At 36.2% G+C, this 23,463-nt stretch overlaps 1 protein-coding gene across 1 annotated transcript in view; it reads left to right on the forward strand.

Annotated features, from left to right (window-relative positions):
- The window catches only part of VPS13B (vacuolar protein sorting 13 homolog B), a 429,788-nt gene that overhangs the window by 227,809 nt on the left and 178,516 nt on the right, over positions 1-23,463 (forward strand). Inside the window, exons 25-30 of the mRNA XM_066334019.1 lie at positions 4,221-4,441; positions 8,082-8,294; positions 16,475-16,646; positions 17,675-17,789; positions 20,404-20,545; positions 22,292-22,700. Of these exons, the coding sequence (XP_066190116.1) occupies positions 4,221-4,441; positions 8,082-8,294; positions 16,475-16,646; positions 17,675-17,789; positions 20,404-20,545; positions 22,292-22,700 (1,272 nt within the window). The remainder of the gene's footprint in view (positions 1-4,220; positions 4,442-8,081; positions 8,295-16,474; positions 16,647-17,674; positions 17,790-20,403; positions 20,546-22,291; positions 22,701-23,463) is intronic.

The following is a 23,463-nucleotide window of genomic DNA, read 5'->3' on the forward strand; positions in this document are numbered from 1 at the left end:
AATTTCTTCTTTATATCTAATGTAAATCTACCTTATTTTGATTTATTTGAGCTTATATTCAATGTTGCCATCTGTAATAGTAACGATTCTATTTAACTTACCTGTTATGAGAATGGCTTGTAAAATTATTTCTCATGTTTGAGCAGCTGGGATTATGCAGACATTGAACTACTTTCCTGTTGGATGACTGGGAGGAAGTACAAGGGACCCAACATGTGGTGACTGCAGTATCTTGTTTCTAAACATTGCATGTCCATGAGAATGAGGGCTTTAGAAATCCATGCTAAGACCCTGTAATATCTACAGGAATATTTCCCTTCCCTACAGGAAGGGAAATGAAGACAGAGTAGTCAGGTTGCTTTTTAAGGATTCCAAGGGATACTACTGATAAACCTGGGAATAGGTCCCAAAGCACGTGCATGATAAAACTTTCATCTCCTCCTATTAAGTCTCTCTCCCATTACCATTACTAATTTTGAACAAACAAAATTTCTCTTTTGTAGAACTGTCAGCATTGTATTCACAATATTGTGTACAAATACCACAATCACAGTCTTTTTTTAAAAATAAAGTTAAGTACTTCATAAAAATGAGAGCAAACATAACAATTAGTAGTAGTTAAGTACATTTATCAGTATTTTGTGTCACGCATATGGAAAGTCTTATTATAAGCATTAGTGATTAACTCTAGCAAAGGAGCAAAGTGCATTAATAAGTACCAGAGAAAAGGCTTCCACATACCAAAGTTTTTTATTTATATATTGGAAAAATAATTCAAAAATTCTGTAGGAAATTAGTCTTTCTAAACTATTGCAAGTAGCAGGTGAAAGGTAAATGCCAGTACTTTGAAAATTGTCTAATGGTTGGGGCAGTCAACTGCCAAATACCTGAAAGTGGTATTTATAAATTTAAGAATTATCAAAGCAGTTGAAATAGTTTAATTAATAAATTTTCAAATCAGTGATGTTGTTCTACAAAATTAAAAATAAGGGTTTAGGATAGTAGTAGATCAGGAATTAACCACAAACTTCAACCATAGTAGGAGTCTTTCATGTGTATATTTTGTAATCTTGCCATAATAAATGTTGGATGTGCTGTAGTTCCACTGAAGGCAATTCCAGTTTTCCCAATTTACTTAAAGTATTTCAGAATTTCATCGATTAGGTGACAAAAATATAATAGTATACATAGATGGAAAGGTTAGATGTTGAGAAAATTCTGCTAAATGCAGCACTGACTTTTCCTTTCTACCAGGAAGTCGTTCTTTAAATTATGGGAAAATCCTATAAGTAATGTTGCTTTTGATGCGTAGGTGCTTTGAATTTTTTATTTTTCAATATTTGCATTAAAAAAAATTGCAAATGAATGTACATTTTTTCTGGAAAGCAAATAAGACATAGGTACAACAACAGAACAGGGATTTATCAGGTGCACAGTTCCAGTAGTGTATTAGAAAGGCACATAGTGTATATGGAGCTGAAGAAGAGGTATTTGATGACATTAGGGGCAATTCTATAGCTGTAAATTCACTGTATGTTTACTACAGTTTTGTGTCAACAAACTGTGGTTTCTGTAAATTGATACAACTTTATCATTGTTTTCCTTTTAAGGTAGATATTATGTGCAGTCTAGTAGAGCTACTACTGATTTTTTTTCTTAGATGTTATTTCTTTTTAATCTATGAAATATGTTAATTTATGTTCATGTTAATTTCTGTGATTAATTTACTATGTTAATTTACTGTGGTGGTCAAAGGGAAAAATGAAGTTCATATGTAATAATTAGAAACATGTCATTGGAGTTGACTTTGCATTTGAATTTTTTCCATCTATTGCAAATATTTTTTTTGTATTTCTTGGCTGACTGAATTTGGAAAAAAACACAAATTAACTGCTTCAAAACTTTTAATCTGCAAACCTTTGGAAAATATTTTCAGGTCATTTTGAACTGAATTCTTCAGTGTGTAATAGCTTCAAAATAAACTATTGAAGTTTTCAGTTCTTAGGATGAGACAGAGTTTTCTGATACATACTTTTGATCATATAAATGTATTGCTGAAGCCACCTGTGGAAGAAAAAATAGAAGTCCCACTAAAATAATATGGTAAAAAGGCATTGGAATGAAGCTTTCTTTTAATTTCAAAACACTCCTAATTCCTTTAAATGATTACAGTTAACCACTGGTGCTGTTTCTTAGTGTTGTGATTTCTCAGCAGGGCAGTATTGACTGTAGGTCACACCAGGCAGCAAACACACTCTTCATGTATTGTTTAGAAACACTGGTTTGAAATTTTTATTGTCCAATGAGACCCCAAGGGGCCCAGCCCAGTGCACCTTTGTGTACCATTTTCTCCTATGATTCTCAAGACTGGCTGCCATCTTCTGGGGTATTAGATTAATTTGGACTATTTTTATCTATGACATAGGCCAGAATTTGGAAAAATAAAACCTCATGCCAGATAACTTTCTGAATTTTCCTGTAGGAAGGAGAACTTCTCTCCTTCTCTTTCTCCTTCTCTGTTCTCTCTGCAAAGATGATGTTCCAGGCATGGCTGAGTTTTGTGGGTGCTCACCAGCTGCTGTGTCTGGATCTGGCACTGCGTCCAGCTGCTTTAATGTTACTCCATATTGGGACAGGCAGTTTCTCTTGATGGATTGAAAATTCACATGCTGGGCACAGACTCTATGTTGTTCAAGTTGTCACAAAAGGGCCTAACTTCCTCAGCAGGAAATCTGACAAATGGGATGAAGACTTTCTTTAAAGAAAACAAAACCAAACAAAAGAAACCCCACAGGCTCCCTGAAATATTGTTATGTCCTTATATTTCTGAAGAGCAAAACCCTGTATCTATTTCAGGTAAAATTAGAATTATCCACATATCTTCCAGTGCCTTATTTTCCTCACTTCTTTTGAGCATTGTTTGAGTTTTGGTTCAGTTTTTCTCCGAGAGCCTAACATTTTCCTCTGGGATCTGGCCCTGGATCTCAATATGTGAGATTGTATTTGGTTAACATGGCAAGGTTTTGGTAGTGGGGTGGACTGTAAGGCTGACATCTGTGAGAACATTCCAGAAGCCTTCCTCATGTCCAACAAAGCCAGTTCCAACTGGCTCCAGATGGACTTTCCCAAGTTGAGTCTGTTCTGCCCATGAACAGTAACAGGTGAATTATTTCTCCCTGTCTTCCAGCCTTTTGTTGCATTTTCTCTCCTAGTCCAGCTGAGTAAGGGGAGTGATAGCAGCTGTGGTGGGTTCCTGTCACTCAGCCAGGGTCAACCTACCACAGGGATTCTGTTTCAAGTCCTGTAATCTGTGTGCTCTGTTCCTCTCAACTCCAGCTGGTAGAGCTGTTGAAAATTTTCCTTTACCAAAACGAGTTCCTGTTGGCCCTTTAAAGGACTACCTGAATAGTCCTGTGATCCTGCTTTGGAAACTTTTATGTTTCATCTATTGACAGCCTAGAGAAACCTGATTGTATGGAAGCTGGAGGCTTTTTATTGTTCAGCTGTGCACTGCCAATTCCCTCACTGATTATTCCTGATAATGATTCCTGGTAGGATGCCAAGAATCTCTCTGGGTAGGCTTCCTCCTAAATATAAGAAATGAAGTGCTAAGTGTATGCTCATAATAATTTTTTTTTTAGAAAATCTATTACCATTCTGTTCCTAGGAAGTTTAAGTGAGGCGGTGGAAAGAGCTGCGCTGTGAGTATTGGAATAGGCTTCACTCTGCACCACTACTGTGCTGAGATGCAACCTGTAGACTTTAAAAGGAAAGAATTCACTTTTTTAGTATTAAAACCTGTAAGCAGATATAAGTATATAATAGAAGGAGTTGCCTCGGAACTGCACCCATATGCTGAAAGAAGTGGGGAATGTTCTCTGGATATTCCTCAGTTTGAGGAAAGTGATATGAAGCAGAAAGATTTCTTTAAAAACTATGTTGGTACATGTTTGCTCCCAGTTTGGGGTTAAAATTCCCAGTGGATTTCAGTTTTTAAGAGTTGTAATAAACTTATTGCTATTGTTTAGATTTTGAAGTAGAGCATGGAAATGATGGTTGAATTATATTTATGACAGTTTGGGATCGATTTAGGAGTTATTGATTGCACTTGCTGATTTCTAAGATGGTTTAGAATAAGGCCTTTGCTAATTTTGTGAAATTAATACCCTACTTTTTATTAAGCAACTGTTTAACTGCTTTCCCTTCTTTTTAATCACTAGGTGATGCTTTTCCATGGACAATTAGTCTGCATCATTTCAGTGTATATACTCTTCTTGGACAACAAATGACACTTAATTTGGTAGAACCCATGGGCTGTACTTCAACTTTAGCTGTGACTTCACAGAAATTGCTTGCTTCAGGGCCAGAATCCAGACACTCGTTTGTCGTCTGCCTCCATGTCGACCTTGAATCCCTTGAAATAAAATGCTCCAACCCCCAGGTTGGTACATTTAATTGATTTATGAAAGGAAATTAAAAATAACTTGATTTAAGGACGATTGATCTGCATTTTCGTGAAGAGGGTCTCTGTCCTAATTTTTTTTAACTGGGTCATCAAGATCAAGGTGCTTAGATTGAGATTTGCTTTGAAGCTCTCTCAACTTCTGTAATTTAAACTCTTCTCCAAATGTAATAGCTGTAGCATAAATGCATCTTTTGGCTGATGGAGTGAAATGAATTGCAGATGTACCATTAAATGTTATGATACTGTTCTGCTGTCACTGTGGATTCCTATATTGAAGTGGTTTAATGTAATTTTTTTGCTACATTTTCGTGGTACTAACATTTCTTTGAACGTGAAGTGTTTTTTAGGCAAGCAATGGTATCCTACAGTAAAGGAAAGAAAAAACAGATTAATGCATGTAAACAAACCTATCATCTCGTTTGTGTTTATTAAAAAGAAAAAGTGCTTTTAGATTTTTCAGAAAGTACACCTTGTGTTTTAATGACTTGGACCTAGCTTGCTCAAATTTCAAATACAATAGATGTTTGATAATATTAAAAGTGGAATGACATTGTTATAAGTGTATTACCTAAATGTGAGTTGAAAACGAAAAAGAAAATAGAAAAATACAATATTTTTCAAGCATTACAAATAAAGTGTAACTGAGTAATTCATTTTGCAAACTGTAAGAAAATATTTCCACTAAGAAACTGAAACTCTAAGCTCCATATAAATCATATTATGAGCATAGTGAAATGTTAAAATGAAATTGTAGTATGGAATATTAGATCAAATGTTATGGTCCTAAAGGGTGTCCTTGTACACTGTGATGTTACTAATTTACTGAAGTATTCTAATGACTGAAAGGATGTGGACAAATTATTTGAGTTTACTAAAGGTTGTTGAACTGTCTTTTCTCCTTTACATGTGCCTTTCTTGTCCTTAAGGGAAGAAAAAAAGGCGATCAGTCTTCTTTAACCAGATGTGAAAGTGTAGAATATGAAAAATACAGTTCCATAAAGAGCATTTGATAGTTATAAATTCACAGTATGAAATTTGATTCCTTACAATGACAGGCTGTATTTTTTCTATAGATAACAGCCTTAAACTAGGTGAAATTTGGTGAATTTTTTAGATGGTAGCAAAGGTGAAGTGTTGTATTTATAGAAGTATTATGATTTAATATGAAACTATGTTCTGATGGTCATAAAGTCAACAGATACTTCCAGTGTGCAGAATTACCAGGATGTTGTCTTTGGTTGTAGTTTTCAATTTCGTAGTGATGTGTTATTTTTAAAATATAAAATGCTGTAACATATTGAGCTTTACAAATTTTGCCAAGTAGTCAGTGGGGTCTTATTGAATTATGTTTGGTTTCACCAAGGAGGGAGTGGAAGCAGTGAGAGGGGGAAGCCTTTTTTAACAAATATTGGCAGTTATCCTTTTTGTCCTACCATTTTTCTTCTCTTAAATAGTGTGTTCTTAAAATAATTATTATTTGTACTCAAAAATGCTTAGAAAGGAGGGGGGGCCTTACACTTACACTAGCCCTTTTCATATAATCAGAAATGTATTTGTAAAATATTGAGACTATGCATTGAAAACATGCAACCAAGAAGAGAAAAAGGAATCCTTCCATTTAAATCAGTAACAACCCATGGAATGAAATAAAGTGCGTTAAAAATAGCCAAAGATGGGACTTTATCTGAAGTTTTCAAATTTTACTTACATGTTGACACCTGCCATCTTTTTTGTTTTAATCAGTCTTTATTGTGAGGCTTTTTAGTATTTTTTACCTTTTACTATAACTCTGTGAAAATCATCTCCCTCTAATGAAAGTGTGCCTTTTTGTTTGCTGAACTCATTTTGCCCCTAGTTTCGGAGCATGATAGAGTATTTTCATCATACTACTTGGTTGGGTGGTTGCTGGTGATGTTCAGAGATATGGCTACTGCTCTCTGAAATAGCCACTATTTCAGAGATCAAAGATTCTAGCCTAAGCAATTTTAAAAAGCTTCCCTGACAAGAGAAGTAATTATTACCTTTAATGATTATGACTACTGCAACCTCAGTAAGATTTAAACCTTTCAGTGTAGGATTAACTGATGACAAACCTCTTCACCTTGTATATGGGCATATATATAAACACAAGTCCCTTCTTTTGCATTACTATGTGCCTTTAGGAACAGTAGCATAAATAATTTTCTGAAAGCCCTGCTTCATTAAAACAAATTTAGCTTAAGTTGTCCTTTGGTTTCTTGGAAAAAAATTGGGACATAGGGAAATTGCAAGCATGTATGATTTGGATATCTGCCTGTATCCTATTAAATTTCTGGGGATACTTTTGCCAGCAAAGTGTCAACACCAGTTACTGTTATATTAGTCAATCAATTGGGTGGACATTACATTAGTTAGTTACATTAGTTGAGCTTCCTGCATTACATGGAAAAGGCTCGGGAAAACTTAAAATTTGAATTTGGCAATTTAACGGTTACCAGTGCCTATCAGAGTGCTACAAACACAAAATATTTTAGAGCATAACTGAAAGAGCCCTTCATCACAGCCAGAGTTGTTGGGCTGTAGATTTTCTTCTGTGTATGAAGGAAAAAAATGTACTGTGAAGTTTATCTCCTCTAAGGAAAATTCTGTCAAAAGATTATATGACCTGCTCTGTGTAAACCTTGAAACTTCAAAAGAAAATCCAAGATGAATTAAGAAGGTTTTTATAAAATTCCAGCATTTCACCTCTTAAGAAAGGACTGCACCATGTACTTTGAGACTTCATCACACATTCTCACGCACAAATCAAGTACTGTTTCATATCAAATATAGATTGACAGCAGTGTTTTTCTGCATCTGTTCTGCCCACATAAGAAGCCAGCTTCATAGAGCAGAAGTGTCCTGAGGCTTAAAGTTCTTATAAATATGAGAATTTCAATTTTTTATAATGGAAAGTTGGGTATGGTATCCAGCTGTGAATCTGCTTATATATTATTTTCAGTTTTCACTGACCTTTTTTTATACAATATGTTCCAATATGTTGTCATACAAATTCCGTGATTAATGCCTATTTACAAAAACTTGTGTAAATATCTTAGAACTGAGTCAAACAATGTGCAAGTTAAACAGTGTGTTTCTGAATATTGGAATGATATATGCCAGGAGACTATTGAGTTTGGTAGTGAGTGTTCTTCCAAAGCCAGATCAGTTTCACAGGCTGCCTGGGATCATTATTTTAATACAATTTGAATGATTACTTTTGCATTGTTAATATTTTATGAAGTTTACATTTGCCTTTTCCTAGAGACCATGTCTATACATATGAAATATATGATAAATTACCTTCGCTTAATTGTTAAAATTTATTTTAGTGTAAGTTTTACAAGGCCATGTTATTGCTTATGTTTTCAAGCTATGTATCATATGTTTACACAAAGCACAGATTATTTTTGTCAAAGTCACTGTACTGTAACTCATGCTAAGTATTTTATTTGCAAGGTAGTTGCTTATTTGAACATTATAAATGGTGTGAAGTTCAGTTCTGCTGTATTATAAGTCCCAGTGGATGACTTTGATTTTTCCTTCACCTCATTAAGAGAAGCTTCACCCTAAAATTAAGTTTTAATTTTTCCTTTAGGTGCAGCTTCTGTACGAACTGGCTGAGATCACAAGTAAAGTTTGGAATAAAATTCAGAGGAAAGGAGTTGTATATCAACCTGTGTCTTCTGTCTATACTGAAACCATGACAGGACCTGCTCCTCCTAGTTCTCCAGTTAAGAGTAGTGTTGGTACCATTCCACCAGATACCAGTACATACAGTCCATCTGCTGACGTTGGAACCACTACAGAGGTATTTTTATTTCTTAAAAAAATGTGTTTTGTGAGTTTTGACCTACAAAATGTAGTGATGTGCAGTCAAGGAAGAATCAGAAAAATCAGAAAGTGTAGTAGAGTCCAGGTGAAAAGTAACTTTGCCCCAATAAAGTAATGAAGAATACTTTATCACTCATTTTGGTGGAACTAAAGAGAGAAAAAAAGCATTTGCTGTATTGTGCCTATATTTATTATTTGTTTGTATTGTTTCTCTTTGGAGTGTGTATTATCTTGTGTCAGAAAGGTGTGGTTCGTGTGTTCAGGTCAAGAAGCATAAGTAATTTTTCAAGTCCAGAATTAGTAGAATAGTAAGTGTTGTTTTGAAAATACCCGTGGTACCTGTGCTGCTTGTGAGCCATTCCAAGTAGTCAGCCAGTCACTCTGATGCCTGACTCAGTAGAGAACTTCTGCGTGTAAATTGCATTGGCAACCAGGAGAGGTACTGGGCTGTGACGGCTTCCAAGGTTGGCATTGCGCCCGGCTGTGTGCTCACTCCACCTCCATCCAGCCACAGTTGAACCACTGTGCCATCTGTCAGCTACTCCAGAGGCTCAGTCCATTCCCCTGTCTCAGCTGGCCATGTCTCAGAGTGCTCTTGTGGCTCTGTCACATGAGCATTTGGGTATACATCTTCAGATATGAGATTGGACACTCGGTTTTATGTATTTCTGCTTCCTTAATTTATAACACTGTGTAACTGCCTGGAGCAATCTGGTACGTGATCATAATGTCTGTGTTTGCCTGAGACTGTAAAATACTCGAGGCAGAGGGAAGAGTCCTGTGCCCTACTGAGGAAAGTGGGCTAATTCTTTTATCAGTGTGAATGCCATGTTAAACTTCACCCATGAGTATCATTAGCCATAAGTCACCAGGCAGCTGGTATAGAGTAGAATGGGTGGTCACAGGAAGCTCTGCAACTGCACAGGCGTAGTATTTGTGGTTTTCTTAGTGCCCCGTCAGGTTTACAAGTTAGGATGGTGAGTTGACTTGTTCATGCTCCAAGAGAGAGTCAAAAATGCATCAGGAGAGTTGAAGGTATGCCAAGGTATCACATGTATGCAGTGCACTGTTTTCAACATAAATCTATTAGAATGTAGGGAGACTTTTCTGAATGACTGGCTTTCAGTCTCAGGATAACCCCATCAACTTTAGGGACACCTCATAGGACAGTTCTGGAACACAGGCAGATATACAATAATTTGGATTCTGAGTACAATACATATTCAGCATTGGGCCAGGATTGGTTTAGCCTTTGTGTACAGTTTATATTAATTCCCAGGTTTGGAGAAAATGAAATGATGATTGCTAGTGCCTACTTTTTATATGCATCATACACATACACCAAAGAGGCAGCTGACATTTAAAGGTGTTTGAGTTAGGGTTTCAGTTCTTAAGTTGTTTCGCTAAAATGTGTCTAGATTATTTGGATAGCCTTGGTTTTGGTGTATATCTATGTGTGTGCATTATTTCAATTGTGAAAAATATTGCCATGGATACAAAATTGAAGGTAAGCAATAATAGTAAGAAAACAATATGGTTACAAAAATAGTGGTTTTCCCACTACTCGCATCAATTTTATTTCTTGTTGCAATCAGAAACCACCAGCTTTATAAATAACAATTTGGTTTTGATCATCTATAAAGACAGCAGTATTTGGAGTACGTGCTGTACTTGGAGAATTAATTGAAACTATTTGGTAATTGTTTTAATCCATGTGTTATCAAGATTATTTTGGTAATATGGGCCCAAGTTCAGTGTTCGTATCCTACCCTTTTGCAAAAGGTTCTTTATAATTTAATTTTCTTTGTATTCTCAACAAATGTTATACACTAGCTAGAAGATTTCTTCTCCTAAAAATTCTATATTATCTTAATGAAATTTAGTGAACTGGTGAACAAGGAACAATATTAGAGTAATTAAATAATAATATATAATTTCTGTAGATTTGACTTGGGGAAAATTTCCAGAAGGTTTTTTTTGGTTGTTTTTTTTTTTTTTTTTTTTTAATCAAACTGTATTTTGTTTATATATTTCTATAGTTCTGAGCCTTGAAATCTTGAAATCTGTCAAATGAAAACAGCTTTGCTGCCATAGCTGTGGGATTTTTTAAGTTTAGAGATTTTATAGTTGCTGTGTTTTGCTCTGTGGGAGACACATGATTATTTTTAAAGCTTCTTTCAGCTGCAGCAGACTTGCTATAAAAGAAGAAAGCAAACTTGCACAACTATTTATATCAAATAGCAAAAAGAAGGTAATTTGTTTATGTGATCCGTGAACGATTTATATTTTAAGCTATGTCTAATTCTTTTCTTGCTGACAACTTGATGTGAACATCATGGTCTGAAGTGGATAAAGCTACCTCGGCTTGCTGACTTTTAGCCTGGGTGGTGGTAGGACTGGGAAGCATGAGTGAGAGGCTTTAAATACTGGAGGCTGGAAACAGTTAATAATTTTTACCACCCCTGCCTTGGAAAAGGTAAGGTAGTACAGACTACAACAGGCCACTTGTTAGTGTTTACTTAAGTACAAACAGTGGTAGAAGTGTTTAGTCCTTGGGGAAACTCAGTGATTGAGCAAGAACGCAGAAGTTATTTTGATAAGGCATAGCATTAGTGTGGCCAAACTGTGATCATCCCTGAGCTTTGTGCAGGCCAAGGATGAAGGCCTTGTATGTTTGGATCTTCCTGATGAACAAAGATAAATTCTGGTAAGAAAATAAACTCAGTATATTGGTCAATTTGCAACAATTGGTAAAAGAATTTAAATTGTATATTTTAGGACTTGGCATGAGAAGTTGTGGGAAAATAGCTCAGGGTTTCTGACTCTGGCTTGATTTTTCAGTAGATCTGGAAACAGAGCAAAAAAGTAATGCATAAACATATTTAACGATAACATGCTGGGTGCTGAAAATCCAAAATGAAAATTGCAACTCTATGAGAAACAAGAGTACAGTCTTTCTTCTCACTTCAGTTTTTCACTGCAAAAAAATTCTGTGAATTTGAGCTTATTTGGGGGCAAAAAATATAAAACATCAGCTACTGCAGACCATCAGTTTTTCTGGCCCTTTGACTCTGCCTAATGGTTGTGGTTACAGTACCATGAACCAGAAGGCTAAGAAGAAATGCAATATCTTCCATTTTTTTTGCCTCCCAAAGGGCAGTCATACAACATATTATATCTGTCTTCAGAGAAGCATCTGCCACTAACAGAGAGATCAGGCCAATTCAGCTGTTTACATGTTTTCATTGCAGAAAAAATGTAGGTAGTATGTTGAAGTTAAACTGTTGAAGTAGGCAGTGGCAGCACCGTGTCACCTATGACAGGGACAGGGTATTGAGCAGCTGGGGATGTCTCTTGACAAGCTCTGCAGCTGCCATGGCTGCCGTCAAGAGATCATTGCTGGATGCCACTGCCAAACCCGGTTTTAGCTACACTGACTGTTGGGGTTTGAAAACAAACTGAGTGAGAGGCGCCAAGTCAGAAGTACAATTTAATGAGAAGAAAAGGGAAAAAAAAGATAAAATAAATGCAATAATGCTAAAAAATACCACTGACAGAGTCAGAGTACAACCTGAGCAGGGTGATGGAAGCAGTCCAGACGAGGTGGTCTTCCTGAAGCAGTGGTCCCGTAGAAAGGTTTAGTAGCTCTGGTCCTCTGGGAATCCAGTAGATGAGGGCTGCTTGTACTGTCCCAAATCTCAGCTTATATCCAGGTGAGAATGCTTGGCTCCTTCCCGTGGGCGGAGCATCTCACAATGGGATCATGAGTCGTACTCGTGTATGACTTTATACTCCTATGTCTTTGATGGCCCATTAAAGAGAGATACCCTCCGGAGGGAGTTATCTCTGAGTCATGCACAAGGCATTGATGGGCCATTAACTGAAGATGGTGATAGAATACATCCTAAACTAAAACCCAGAACACTGACCTGCTGCCAGTCCAAGGGGAAGTATGGGCAAGTGACCTGGAATACTGGGTGGGAATGCAGGAGCCCAGGTACAGAATTGTTGGGTGAGGTGAAGCCCAAGTGAGTTGAGGCCTTTGTTATAATTTTCAGGCTCTGTGGTAAAATGAGTTCCAAACCCTGGCAATTGCAGGTCCAGTGTCTAATGATGCATTTGGGTTCATATCTCCAACTATAAATGTAGTTTTTCAGAAATCTCACAAATACTGTTTTAAGTAACCTTATGCCAGAATTATCAAATGACTGATTCTCTGAGAGCCATTGTACATTATTTAATATCTTCATAAAAATAATCCTAAAGAAGTGTGGGAAAATTATAGCATGACTTTTCGTCAGAATAAAGTTATCTTTGTACTCAAAACTCAAACCACTAAATAAAAATAGCTCTCTGTGAAAAAAAAATCCTAACAAAATGCATGAAACAGCTGAAAACATTAAAATACAGAAATAAAAAAACCCCAATTATAAAATTCAAAAATTACCATGGTGGCAATATGTATTGGCTGTTAAGTGTACCCCTTTAAGCTTAATCTGCTATTGTTTTCCTCTTTTTTAACTATCAGAAATGTAGAGACCTGCCAAAATTTTAGAACAAAGTTGATTTTCCTTCAAAATCCATTCTGGAACGTGTTCAGTGGGAGAGTGAGAGGGTGTGTGGAAGACAAGAAGGAGACTCTCTCATTCCCACCCATTCCATCACAGTTTGTAAGTTACAGTTTGGCAAAATGAAGTGTGTTTATAGTAAAAACAGAACTTGAAAATTTCTTCAGATACAAAAAAGAAAATAAAAAGAAGAAAATTGGGTTTTGTAGAATGCAAGGAATAAAGAGCCACAAAAGATCCATAGAACATCAGCATTGTCACAGGGAAATTCTCTTTGGCTGGCTCCTTCCTTCAGATCTCCCCTGCTGAAGGGATCTGGCCAAAGTACTGTTGACTGCACCATCTTTTTGGAGCATGTGAGGTGTGATAAAAAGTGTCATCTCAGATGCAGTGAAACCCCAGCACTGAAGCATCATCTTTTAGGGCAATCATTCAAAGGAAAATTACAAAGGTGTGGGAAGTTATTGCAAAGCAGTGTCAAAGGAGCTGTGTGGATGTTATACAAAAGAAACAAATAGAAAGGAATTAATTGTCAGAAATTGAAAGGATCAGAACTAATGCCATTCTCATGGCATGAAATCTCAAGTCATGAAATAGATTGAGGCTTCTCTGATGTCCAAGAATGTCCAAGAATGAGGACTTTGCAAATACAGACTCGTCAAAGCAGGAGATAGGATTCTCAAAGCATTGTCATTTGGAAGGATACATTTTTTCACTCCTACCTTTCATTGCTTTACAAGTGAGCAGAGTAGTTGAAGAAGGGAGGCAGCTTGTGTTTGTGGAGGGTTGACAGGGATAGTTGAGGACAGGAAAATGGCTGGGTTCTGTCACTGATTTGTTACTGGAGCCTGCCATTTCAGGAGAAGCAGTAAGGACTAACAGTGGTTAGCATTGGAGAAGTGACTGCTCTGCCTACATGCTTTCAGATGCTGGGGAACTTGCAGGCCTGACACTCTCCAAGGCGGCTTTCCCCATACTTTTCTGTTCCAAGGACATGGGTGCTGGCGTCCTTGAAGAAAACTGAATTTTGTTTTCAGTGTTGAAAAGATACTTACTCTCATGTCACTGTCAGTCAGTGTTGCCTTGTAGGATAATTAGGTGACACTGGAGAGAGTAGAGCTCTTTGTAGAGACAGTAGGAAATATCTTGCCATGACATGGTTAGCAAATACTATTAAGAGATGGGAATCTGGACAAAAAAGGCAAGGAAGGATTTTGTTGGAGAAGGTAATAGGAAATAGAAGTTGCAATTTGTGAAAAAGGAGTTAACCTCTGCCCTGAACATGTTATTTAGCAGGTTCTATCACACTGGTTTTTTAACTTGTTTTGTTGGGTGGCATGTGGTCCATGTGCCACTCCAATTTGGGAACTAGATGCATCATAGTGAAATGAGCTATCTGAGGTTTTTCCAATGAGATGTCTTGCTGTGGTAGGCATAAATATTCTTAGATACACAGCAGGAGACAGGCCCTGCTGTATTTAATAATTAAATTTGCAGATAATGTAAGAATAAAACAGAAGAGCAAGAACACTAAAAGCAAGAGGGTCATGCTAAGTCCATGACTTGGAGGGAGATTTCAGGTGGGATTGTGTAGGCAGTTGTGTAGCTCACTTAGAATGTGATTGGCAGCAGATGCTTTTTGGACCTCAGGAGTCTAACAGTTTTTCAGAATATGGTCACCTTTTTTATCTCCAGATAATCTGTTCAGAGCTGTAAGCAATAATGCCTTATATAAGAAATATGAAAATAAATAGAAATGTACTTGTTTTCTTTCATGCATTTTGATTAACGCAAAGCCACTGTCACTATAGATGATTGAAGGTGAACTGAATCTTAATTTTCATTGCAGCACTTCATATTACATTTGTTGAGCTGGTCCAGATGTTATAATCTCAGGTGTTATTTTCTAGAAACATACATTGGTTAGTTGGACAAGTTTTCCTTTCCTCATACGAATGAGTATCTGGAATGCAAAGTTCTCTGTGTCAGCTATTGGCAACATAGATGTTTTCTTCCCAGTTGTAATAAGTATCATGAGATAAAGTACCTTAGCTGTTTCTCTCTGTGTCCTCTTATAGTTTAGAAAACCTATAATTAAATTGTAGGCCTGAGTTGAATGAAAATGTGATTTGTCAACATAAATGCTTCCATATGAGTTATGTCATTAGGTTTGGGCTAGGTCCTACCCATCCATAAAATAGATTGCTAACAGAACTTCCATACTTGAATTTTCCAGCCCTGGACTGCAGAATGAGACAAGTACTGTCAGATTTTAATTTTGCTACCTGAAAGCAAGCTTTCCTGGGACATCTGAAGTTGACACAAGTGCATTTTGAATCTTACCTGACTGGTTAAAATGGTTTCAGTCCAATTGTAGTGCTTTCTGTGTAGATCTGCCTTCTGGGGTGTCTTCCACCGAAGAAATAATCTTGGCATTTAATTAGATAAATCTCAAACATGTTATTTGTCATAATTTACAATGCCTATTCCCACAAACCTTCAATGAAAGATAAGACTTGGGGTGTTTATTGGTCTGTTAATCTTGGAAACAACTTGGTCTTAGTGGATCAAAGTGATTGAACCTTTTTTCCTTTCTTTGTGCTTGAATGAAGAAAACTTGCAACACATGGTGAAGTTGCAAGTGGAGAAGCTCCTGGATATTCAGTGGCTTCTGGATGACATTAGTAACTTATGTGTCCCTTGCATTCAGTTTAATAGGCTGTAAACACTGGGGGCTGATGAGCAGTTACATGTTTGCATCTTTCTTTCCCTATCTGGAAGATCCAGCAAAGGAGGACGATGAGGTCTTTTGGCTGGTAAATATTATCAGAACATGCTGCATTGCTCTAATGAGCCCACATAACAGAATTTTCAGTATAGGTTTCATTTGTCATCATTTCCTAAAAAACATTAATCTTTGTGTCTTCTTTGTTGAGTCCTTAAAATTTTAGGGAATGAACAGAGATTATTGATGACACAGAAGCTTCTACAAGCTCATTTATCAACATTTCACACATTTAGAATATTACAAATGACAATCATATTTTTAACAACAGAAATATTTAGAAAGTGGCAAATAGAATATTTCCAGTTCTTACAAAAAGCTATTATTTTCTGAAATTACCCAAATGCAGTGTGTACATGGTGTAGGTGTTATGGCTTTACTGGCTGGCTCTTCATTTGGTACTTCCAATGACTCTTGCTTTGCCTTTCAGATATGTGCAAGGCTCCATATCCCTTTTCCTATTGCATCTCCAAATATTCCTGTAAGCCTTTGTTTTAAATTGGTGATAGTGTTTCTGTAGTGTAGAGTTAAGGCAAGTGTGCTATGCCAAGGAGACCTGTCATACCTTACTGTTTTACCATTTAGTCTTTGCCAAAGTCTGTTACCTCTACTGGAGTAAAGGGAAAAATACTTTATCTTTTCCTGGTGTTACAAATTACTTAATGCAATTCTGTTTGAGAATCTGTATTTCTATCGTTTGTGCATCCGAAGCAGTTGAGATAGAAAAAGAATGCAGAAGTGGTGAAAAGCATTACTTTTTTTTTTTTCCTCTCAGCTATTGCTTCTATTGCTTTTGTTTCATAGGGTGATTCTCTCCAGGGTGGTGATGATTCTCCATTCTCAGACTCCATTACGTTGGAACAAACAACAAGCAATATCGGAGTCTCAAGTGGACGTGTCAGCCTTTGGATGCAGTGGATGTTGCCAAAAATTACTGTAAAATTGTTTGCTCCTGATCCTAGAAATAATGGCACAGGTATTCTGCATTTTTCTCCTTAATAGGCTATTTTAAATTCCAAGCAGCACAGCCCATTTTATAGCACAGTATTAGCTATTCAGAACTTGTATCAACATTACTGAACACTATAACACAGAAATAATGGGTTGGAGCTGTGTTTTAAATAACAGCAATAAACTCTAGTTAGGTTACTGCATGCAAATTGGAATTCAGAGTTGTTTTTGGCATAAACTTTCCTCTCCTTGTGGACAGATGATTAAGATAAATTGGAAATAAGTTGGTTAATTGATATGGAGTGCAACATTTATTTTCTTAGAAACAGTCATGTTTCATTTTTATATTATTTAGTCATATATTTTGCATATGTCCAATGTAGTTTAATACTGATAATTTCAAATTTCAATTTAATATAATCACCATAATATAATCATTAAAGTCAAAGGAAGTTTAATACAGGGTTCAGTGGAGAAGTTCCAACTTCTGTGTTGAAAACAAAAATGTGTTGTACACAGCTTATCTTTTTTTCTCTTAGACATATAGTTGAATTAACATCCAACAATAATTGTTTGAAAGAAACTCTGATTCCATAAACTGCAGGACTTCAATATTTTTTTCTAGGAAATATTGCTGCTTAGCTATTTATATTGTTGCCCATAGAGATGTGAAAAAATAAAGTGACTGATTTTTAACGCTAATTTTCAAGAAATGTACTTGGACCTTTGATTTTAAATAATTGCACTAGAGAAAGAAAACTATTGTAATTAATGTAAATATCTTGGCAAATTTATTTTCATTTTTTCTCCCTGCGAATTATGCTATAAATACCTAAACAAGAAACCCCATATATATGTTTCTCAATACATTTATATAAAAAGGTTTGGATTCTAGTTTGACACTTGAATCAAAAAGTGCTTTATGAGAAAACTCTGAGTAGAAGTAGTATCATCCTATTTATGAAATGTAGTGTCTCATATGTATTTCTTACTTAAAATCCTTCAAGTTTTAGATTAATAAATAACAATTTTTATTTTCTTTGACTATTGCAGAAGTCTGTATCGTTAGTGAATTAGAGGATCTCAGTGCCTCAGTGGATATGCAGGATGTCTACACCAAAATCAAATGTAAAATAGAAAGCTTCAATATTGACCATTACAGAAACAGGTAATTCCTGTGAGTTGTGGTGCTTTAATTTCAGGCCGAAAGATAAAGGCAGGTGGTGTTTTTGGTTTCTTTCTTCATAATTCTTAATTTAAGGTAGATATTCCATTTCAGATAAAGTATTTTAACCTTTTAAGTAATAAAAATCACAATTATGTTTCCTCAGAATTAGGTCTAATTCCATAGAAATCATTGCAAATTTAGGAGAGTGTGTTTTTTTATACTTACTGCTCTCTTGATCCATTACACCAAACTAATTCATTTTAACTTAACTTCAGAATGGGAAATTCCTGAAATACTGGTACATGATGAGCGAGTGCCTTATTTAATGATATGTGCTATGTTACTCTTACATGCTGAAGAGAAACAACTCAGTTTTCAGAAACATCTGTTGCTGAGGCAAAGCAGCAGTTAATGTAATGAAGAGAGCTAAGCTGATGATCCCTATTGTGTCACATGGCACAGTGTTGGGCAGATACCAGAGTAAAACTTGAGTGATTAATCCCAAGCAGTACATCATCAATACTGTGTGCATTCAGGGTAGGTAGCTAGGCCTAGTCTGCCTTCCCACTTTGCAATCCTCTTGTCTGGATAATTTGTCACACCAACATGACTGTGTCACTTAACACCCCGCACAGGGTTCTGTAGACAGAGTGTATCTTCTAGTGTTCGTGCCATCCTCTAGTTTGTGTTGGCCATGAACAACCAGTCTTACAGAGAGCGAGCCTGTGTACTCATTGATCAGCTAGGGTAGTATTTGCCATGACAGATCAACAAATTCCATTATTAAGAGATTAATAGAAAATAGAGTAGTTGTGTTACTCCTTGAGAGGAAAAACATAGTTAAAAGCTTCAGCACGGCTGTTGCCATTGAATATAACTAAAATATTTAGGAGCACAAATAATTCTGACTTGGGAATTGATGTCTGCAAGGTCTTATTGAATGCTTATTGTTCTCTATGTACTATAGGAAAGAGATTTAGTATCAATTCAGCAATGTTACCATCATTTCTTTATGATTTTATTCCTGATGAGCTGTCTTAAAAATTATTTCAATTCCTGTATTTTTGCCTAAGTTACAAATGCAGTTATTGTTTGTATATTTGCTAATTAAAATCTTTACTTTTTAAAGAAAAAAAATCTTAAAATCATGTCACAATGCAGGAGTGCTGAGCATGTCCTGGGATTCATCAGGAACAACATCACCAGCCGGGCAAGGGAGAGGATTGTTCTGCTCTGCTCTGGGGCAGCCTCACCTTGAACTTGTGAAGTTTTGCGCACCACAATATAAGAAAGTTATTAAACTAGTAGAGAGGATCTAAAGGAGAGCAACAAAGAGGGTGAAGGGCCGTGAAGGGAAGCCATGTGACCAGGGTCTGAGGTTACTTGGTCTGTTCAGGCTGGAGAAGAGGACACTGAGAGGAGACCTCATTGCTGTCTACAACTTCCTCATGAGGGGAAGAGAGGGGGCAGACACTGTTCTGTGGCTCCTGTGACAGGACACAAGGGAACGGCCTGACGTTATATCAGGGAAGGTTTAGGTTGGATTGTTAGAAAAAGGTTCTTCACCCAGAGGATGGTTGGGCACTGGAATAGCTCCAGGGAAGTGGTCACAGCAGCAGCCTGACAGAGTTCAAGAAGCATTTGGGCAATGCTCTTGGGCACATGGTGTGACTCCTGGGGATGGTGCTGAGCAGGGCCAGGTGTCTGACTCAGTGATCCTTGTGGGTCTCGGTCCCTTCCAGTCCAAGATACTCTGTGATTCTGTGAAATACCAGTAGCCAGTACATCTTAACAGACTTTGGGGGGGAAAAAACAAACAAACAAAACCCTAAAAGTCCCCAACAAACTCAAAACTTACTCCACTTGACAAAGTTGTCACTGTTCTCATTTATATTTTCTAATCTATTTGGGGTACCTTTCCTACGTGTAACTCTCTGTGGACTAAAACCAAAAGCAGAGAATAGACAAGGTGAACTTTCTGTCTTCCAGGCCAGGGGGAGATTGGCAGTCAGGACATTTTGAAGGAATTTTTCTACAATGCAGAAAAAAACTTTTGGTGAGATTCCTGTAGTAAACTAAAGTGCTTATCTGGATAACTCTTAAGCAAATTACTTCACTTCATTCTCCCAGATGTTAAAAAGAATGGTTACAAGAACTGTAGTGCAAGGCACATTTTAACACTTAAAAGCTAACTTTTTCTAAATAATACTGACTTTGTAACATACGAATACAGCTTTACATTCATAGTGTCTTTGTTCTTGTAATCATTCTCCTCCTTATTCTGCTAAAACTATCTGCTGAAAATCAAGGGTAAGTCTCTTTTCTACACACAGCATTTTACTATACTTTTATTCTCATTCTTCTTGACCTCTTGCTGTAGGTTGTCCTTTCACATAAAATTTTACAGTTACCTTTTTAATCTCATTTTTTATTTGATCTGATTGAATTTCAGCTTTTTAGGAAAAGGTATGGCATAGGTTTATCTTGCAGTTACATTGAAACCTGCAAGCTAAATGTAAACAATATTTTTTTGCTTATGGCAACTTCTTTTGTTTCTTTTTTTTTTTTTTTTTTTTTTTCTTCCTATCTCCCATGCCTCGTTCATTACCTCAAGCCTTGGGGAAGATTCTTGGTCTCTGGGGCAATATGGAGGTGTGTTCCTTTCCTGCACTGACAAGCTGAACAGACGCACCTTGTTGGTCCGACCTATCAGCAAGCAGGATCCTTTCAGTAACTTCTCTGGCTTGTTTCCCTCTGTAAGAATCTTTTAAAAATTTTTGAATACAGAACTTTCACTAATAAATGCCAGCAAAAAAAAAAAACCACCTTAAATTAATTTCTTGTCGTCTAATTCTTTTTTTTATACTGAATATATTTCTTGCTTAAATTGATTTTGTAACTTGTGTTATTTCCACCTTATCCTTTAGTAATAGTGTCATTTTTTAGTAGATAAGGAAACAAGGATTGATGGTTCACAATCTTGTACATAACAACAGACCACTGAAGTCATTGAGATTCATTTATATTAGAAGTGAGCACACACAGTACATTTGAAGGCCAAATATGTAAAAGCCAGTACTAAATGCTGCATTTTTTGTGTAATTCTGATATCCACTTAGGGATTTAAGTACATGGTATTACTGCAGTATACCTTTATGCAGCCGTATAAAATTGTTTCTCTAATTATGATAATGCAGCAATTAATAATTCCATATTTGAGTCTTTCTTTTAAATGCTTGGAAGATTACTCGCTGATTCATAATATCTCAGTGTGAGATATTTAAGCCATTTTCTTCTTGCCTCTTTATCTTTGAAGAACTTTGTGTTATGACATTGGCCTCTTTATCTGTGGGTCTGTGGAATTATTTTATATTAGTGAAAGTTCTGGATGGTCTGATTTATTTTCATCATGAAAATTGATTGGGAGTACTTTCTATTATTCTGTTTGTTTCAGTTCTTAAAGTAAATTAATTTACCAGTTGTTGTAATTAATTTAATTTTAAAAGGTTCCAGTTTTCCACCATTGAAACTATGTATCCTGTTTATTTAAGCAAGAGATGTTGTTCTTCTGCTAACAATGTGTAAATTATATTAAATTGATTTCTATCAAATTTGACATGCTGAAAGAAGCAACTACTTGCAAAATATAGTTGCTTTCATTTGTGCTTACATGATAAAAGCTAATATTTAAATAATTTAAAGAATTCTGTGAACATGTTTATTCACATTGTTAAAATAATGTTTTTTACATTTTACCATTATTAACAATGACTAAAAAACTTTCAAAGGTAATATGGAAACTCTCCTACACATCTTGTGGGAGCTAAGCATTTAATTGTCATATTTAGCAAGACAAATCTGTCTTAAGTAAAGGAGTCTGCTATTTTTAAAGTACAGTGCAATGTATAATAAAATTAAGTGCTTTAGCAGGTGGCACAGCTACTTTCATTAAGTACCCAGAGGTGATGAGGCAAAACCATTTCACTATTTATTTAGTGACTATGGGTGGTTTACACACCCGAGTTGGGATGGGGTGAAGCTATCTTAGCACCAAAGTGATATTTTAACACCTCTGGTGTCTGCATGTACAGAAGGAACAATACAAAGGGAGTGAGATCGACAAATGTTTTAAGTGAAGGAAGAATCAAAATATATAACTGTGTTAAAAACATCAGAAAGATTTGGTAAATTTAGTTTCTTCAAAGAAATGGAGGTTTTTTTGCTGATTAGATGTGAGTTTTGTGAAACATAAGTAATTAGAAAAATGCGTTCAAAAATTTGCAGTTTTAGGTGACTTGATGCAGAGAAGTGTAGACAAGTTGTGGACAAACTGTGCATTCAAAAAAAACGAAAGGTTTTTTGTGGGTTTTTTTACTGTTAAATGACTGCAGAAAGCTACTAAAAATATAGAATCCTAAATAACCAGAAATATGGTAATTGATGAATGTTTCCGGTAGATTTTTGCAGCAGTTTATTTATTTATTTGTTTTTCCTTGAAACAGACAACTGCAAAACTTTTAGATGGTTCACACCAGCAACATGGATTTCTTTCTCTCACTTATACCAAAGCTGTGACAAAAAATGTCCGGCACAAACTGATATCAAGAAATGAACGAAGAACGTTCCATAAGCTGTCAGAAGGTCACACTGATGGTTCTCCTCATTTTCTCCATGAGATCCTTCTCTCTGCTCAGGCCTTTGATGTGGTCCTTTGTTTTCCTTTGCTAAATGCAATTGCAAGCATTTTTCAAGCCAGGTTGCCAAGGAGTCAGAAGGAGAAAAGGAAGTCACCAGGCCAACCAACAAGGACTCATGCTCTGACTTCCCGCAACTTGCCTCTGATTTACATCAACACGGGAGTAATAAGAGTCTTCTTTCCCAAAAATGAGGAAGATCATCATATTGCAGAAGGTACAGTATTTTATGTTTGAGATTTTTTACTGTTCGGTATTGTAGACAAATACTTCTAGTTAAATCACTGATCGTTGCCTCTGTTTTAAAGGTCAGAGTTAGGAAACATCTAACATTAGTGCTACTTCTCTGCACATTTGCTCAAAATTTCCTTTGGCTGTTTGATCCTTGCTTTGGTACCTATAGAGTTTGCATTTAAAATGTGACTATGAAGAATGGTCAAAAGTTGTGTAAAGAGAACTGAACCCAGTTCTGCAGTGGTGATTCTGTGTCAGCTTTCATTACAGTGGTATCAGTGCAGTGTTCCATAGACACCTGTTCCAGCAGCAGAATGTAAGCAGGGAGCCTTAGCTCTTGTGGACATTGACAGCTGGAAAACCATGTGGTAGTAAAGCAGGTAGATAGTTTAGTTTGTGAAGTATTATTAAAATGTATCTTAAGGATGATGCCCAACAGATGATGCCATTTAGCATTTGAAGCTATTCCAGCTCTCTTGTGCAAAAAGCTTTCAGGTATTTACAGAGTTTGGGTAGTGTAAAATGTTTGTAAATAGCTGTCTGATGGATAGATAATATTTGTTCTGTAAAATTCTGTTTTCTCTTTGTATGTAAAAATATATTTCCATCCCTATTACAATCTTTATATATATAAATAGATATGCTGATGTTAAAATTAGACCATGTAACAGCCAGTAGGAGTACATTCACTTTTCACAGTTCTTCCAGAGATTAAAAAAAAAAGTAGTGTTTTGCTAATATCATGA

Source organism: Sylvia atricapilla, chromosome 1, assembly GCF_009819655.1.
Source record: "Sylvia atricapilla isolate bSylAtr1 chromosome 1, bSylAtr1.pri, whole genome shotgun sequence".
Taxonomy (NCBI): Eukaryota; Metazoa; Chordata; class Aves; order Passeriformes; family Sylviidae; genus Sylvia; species Sylvia atricapilla.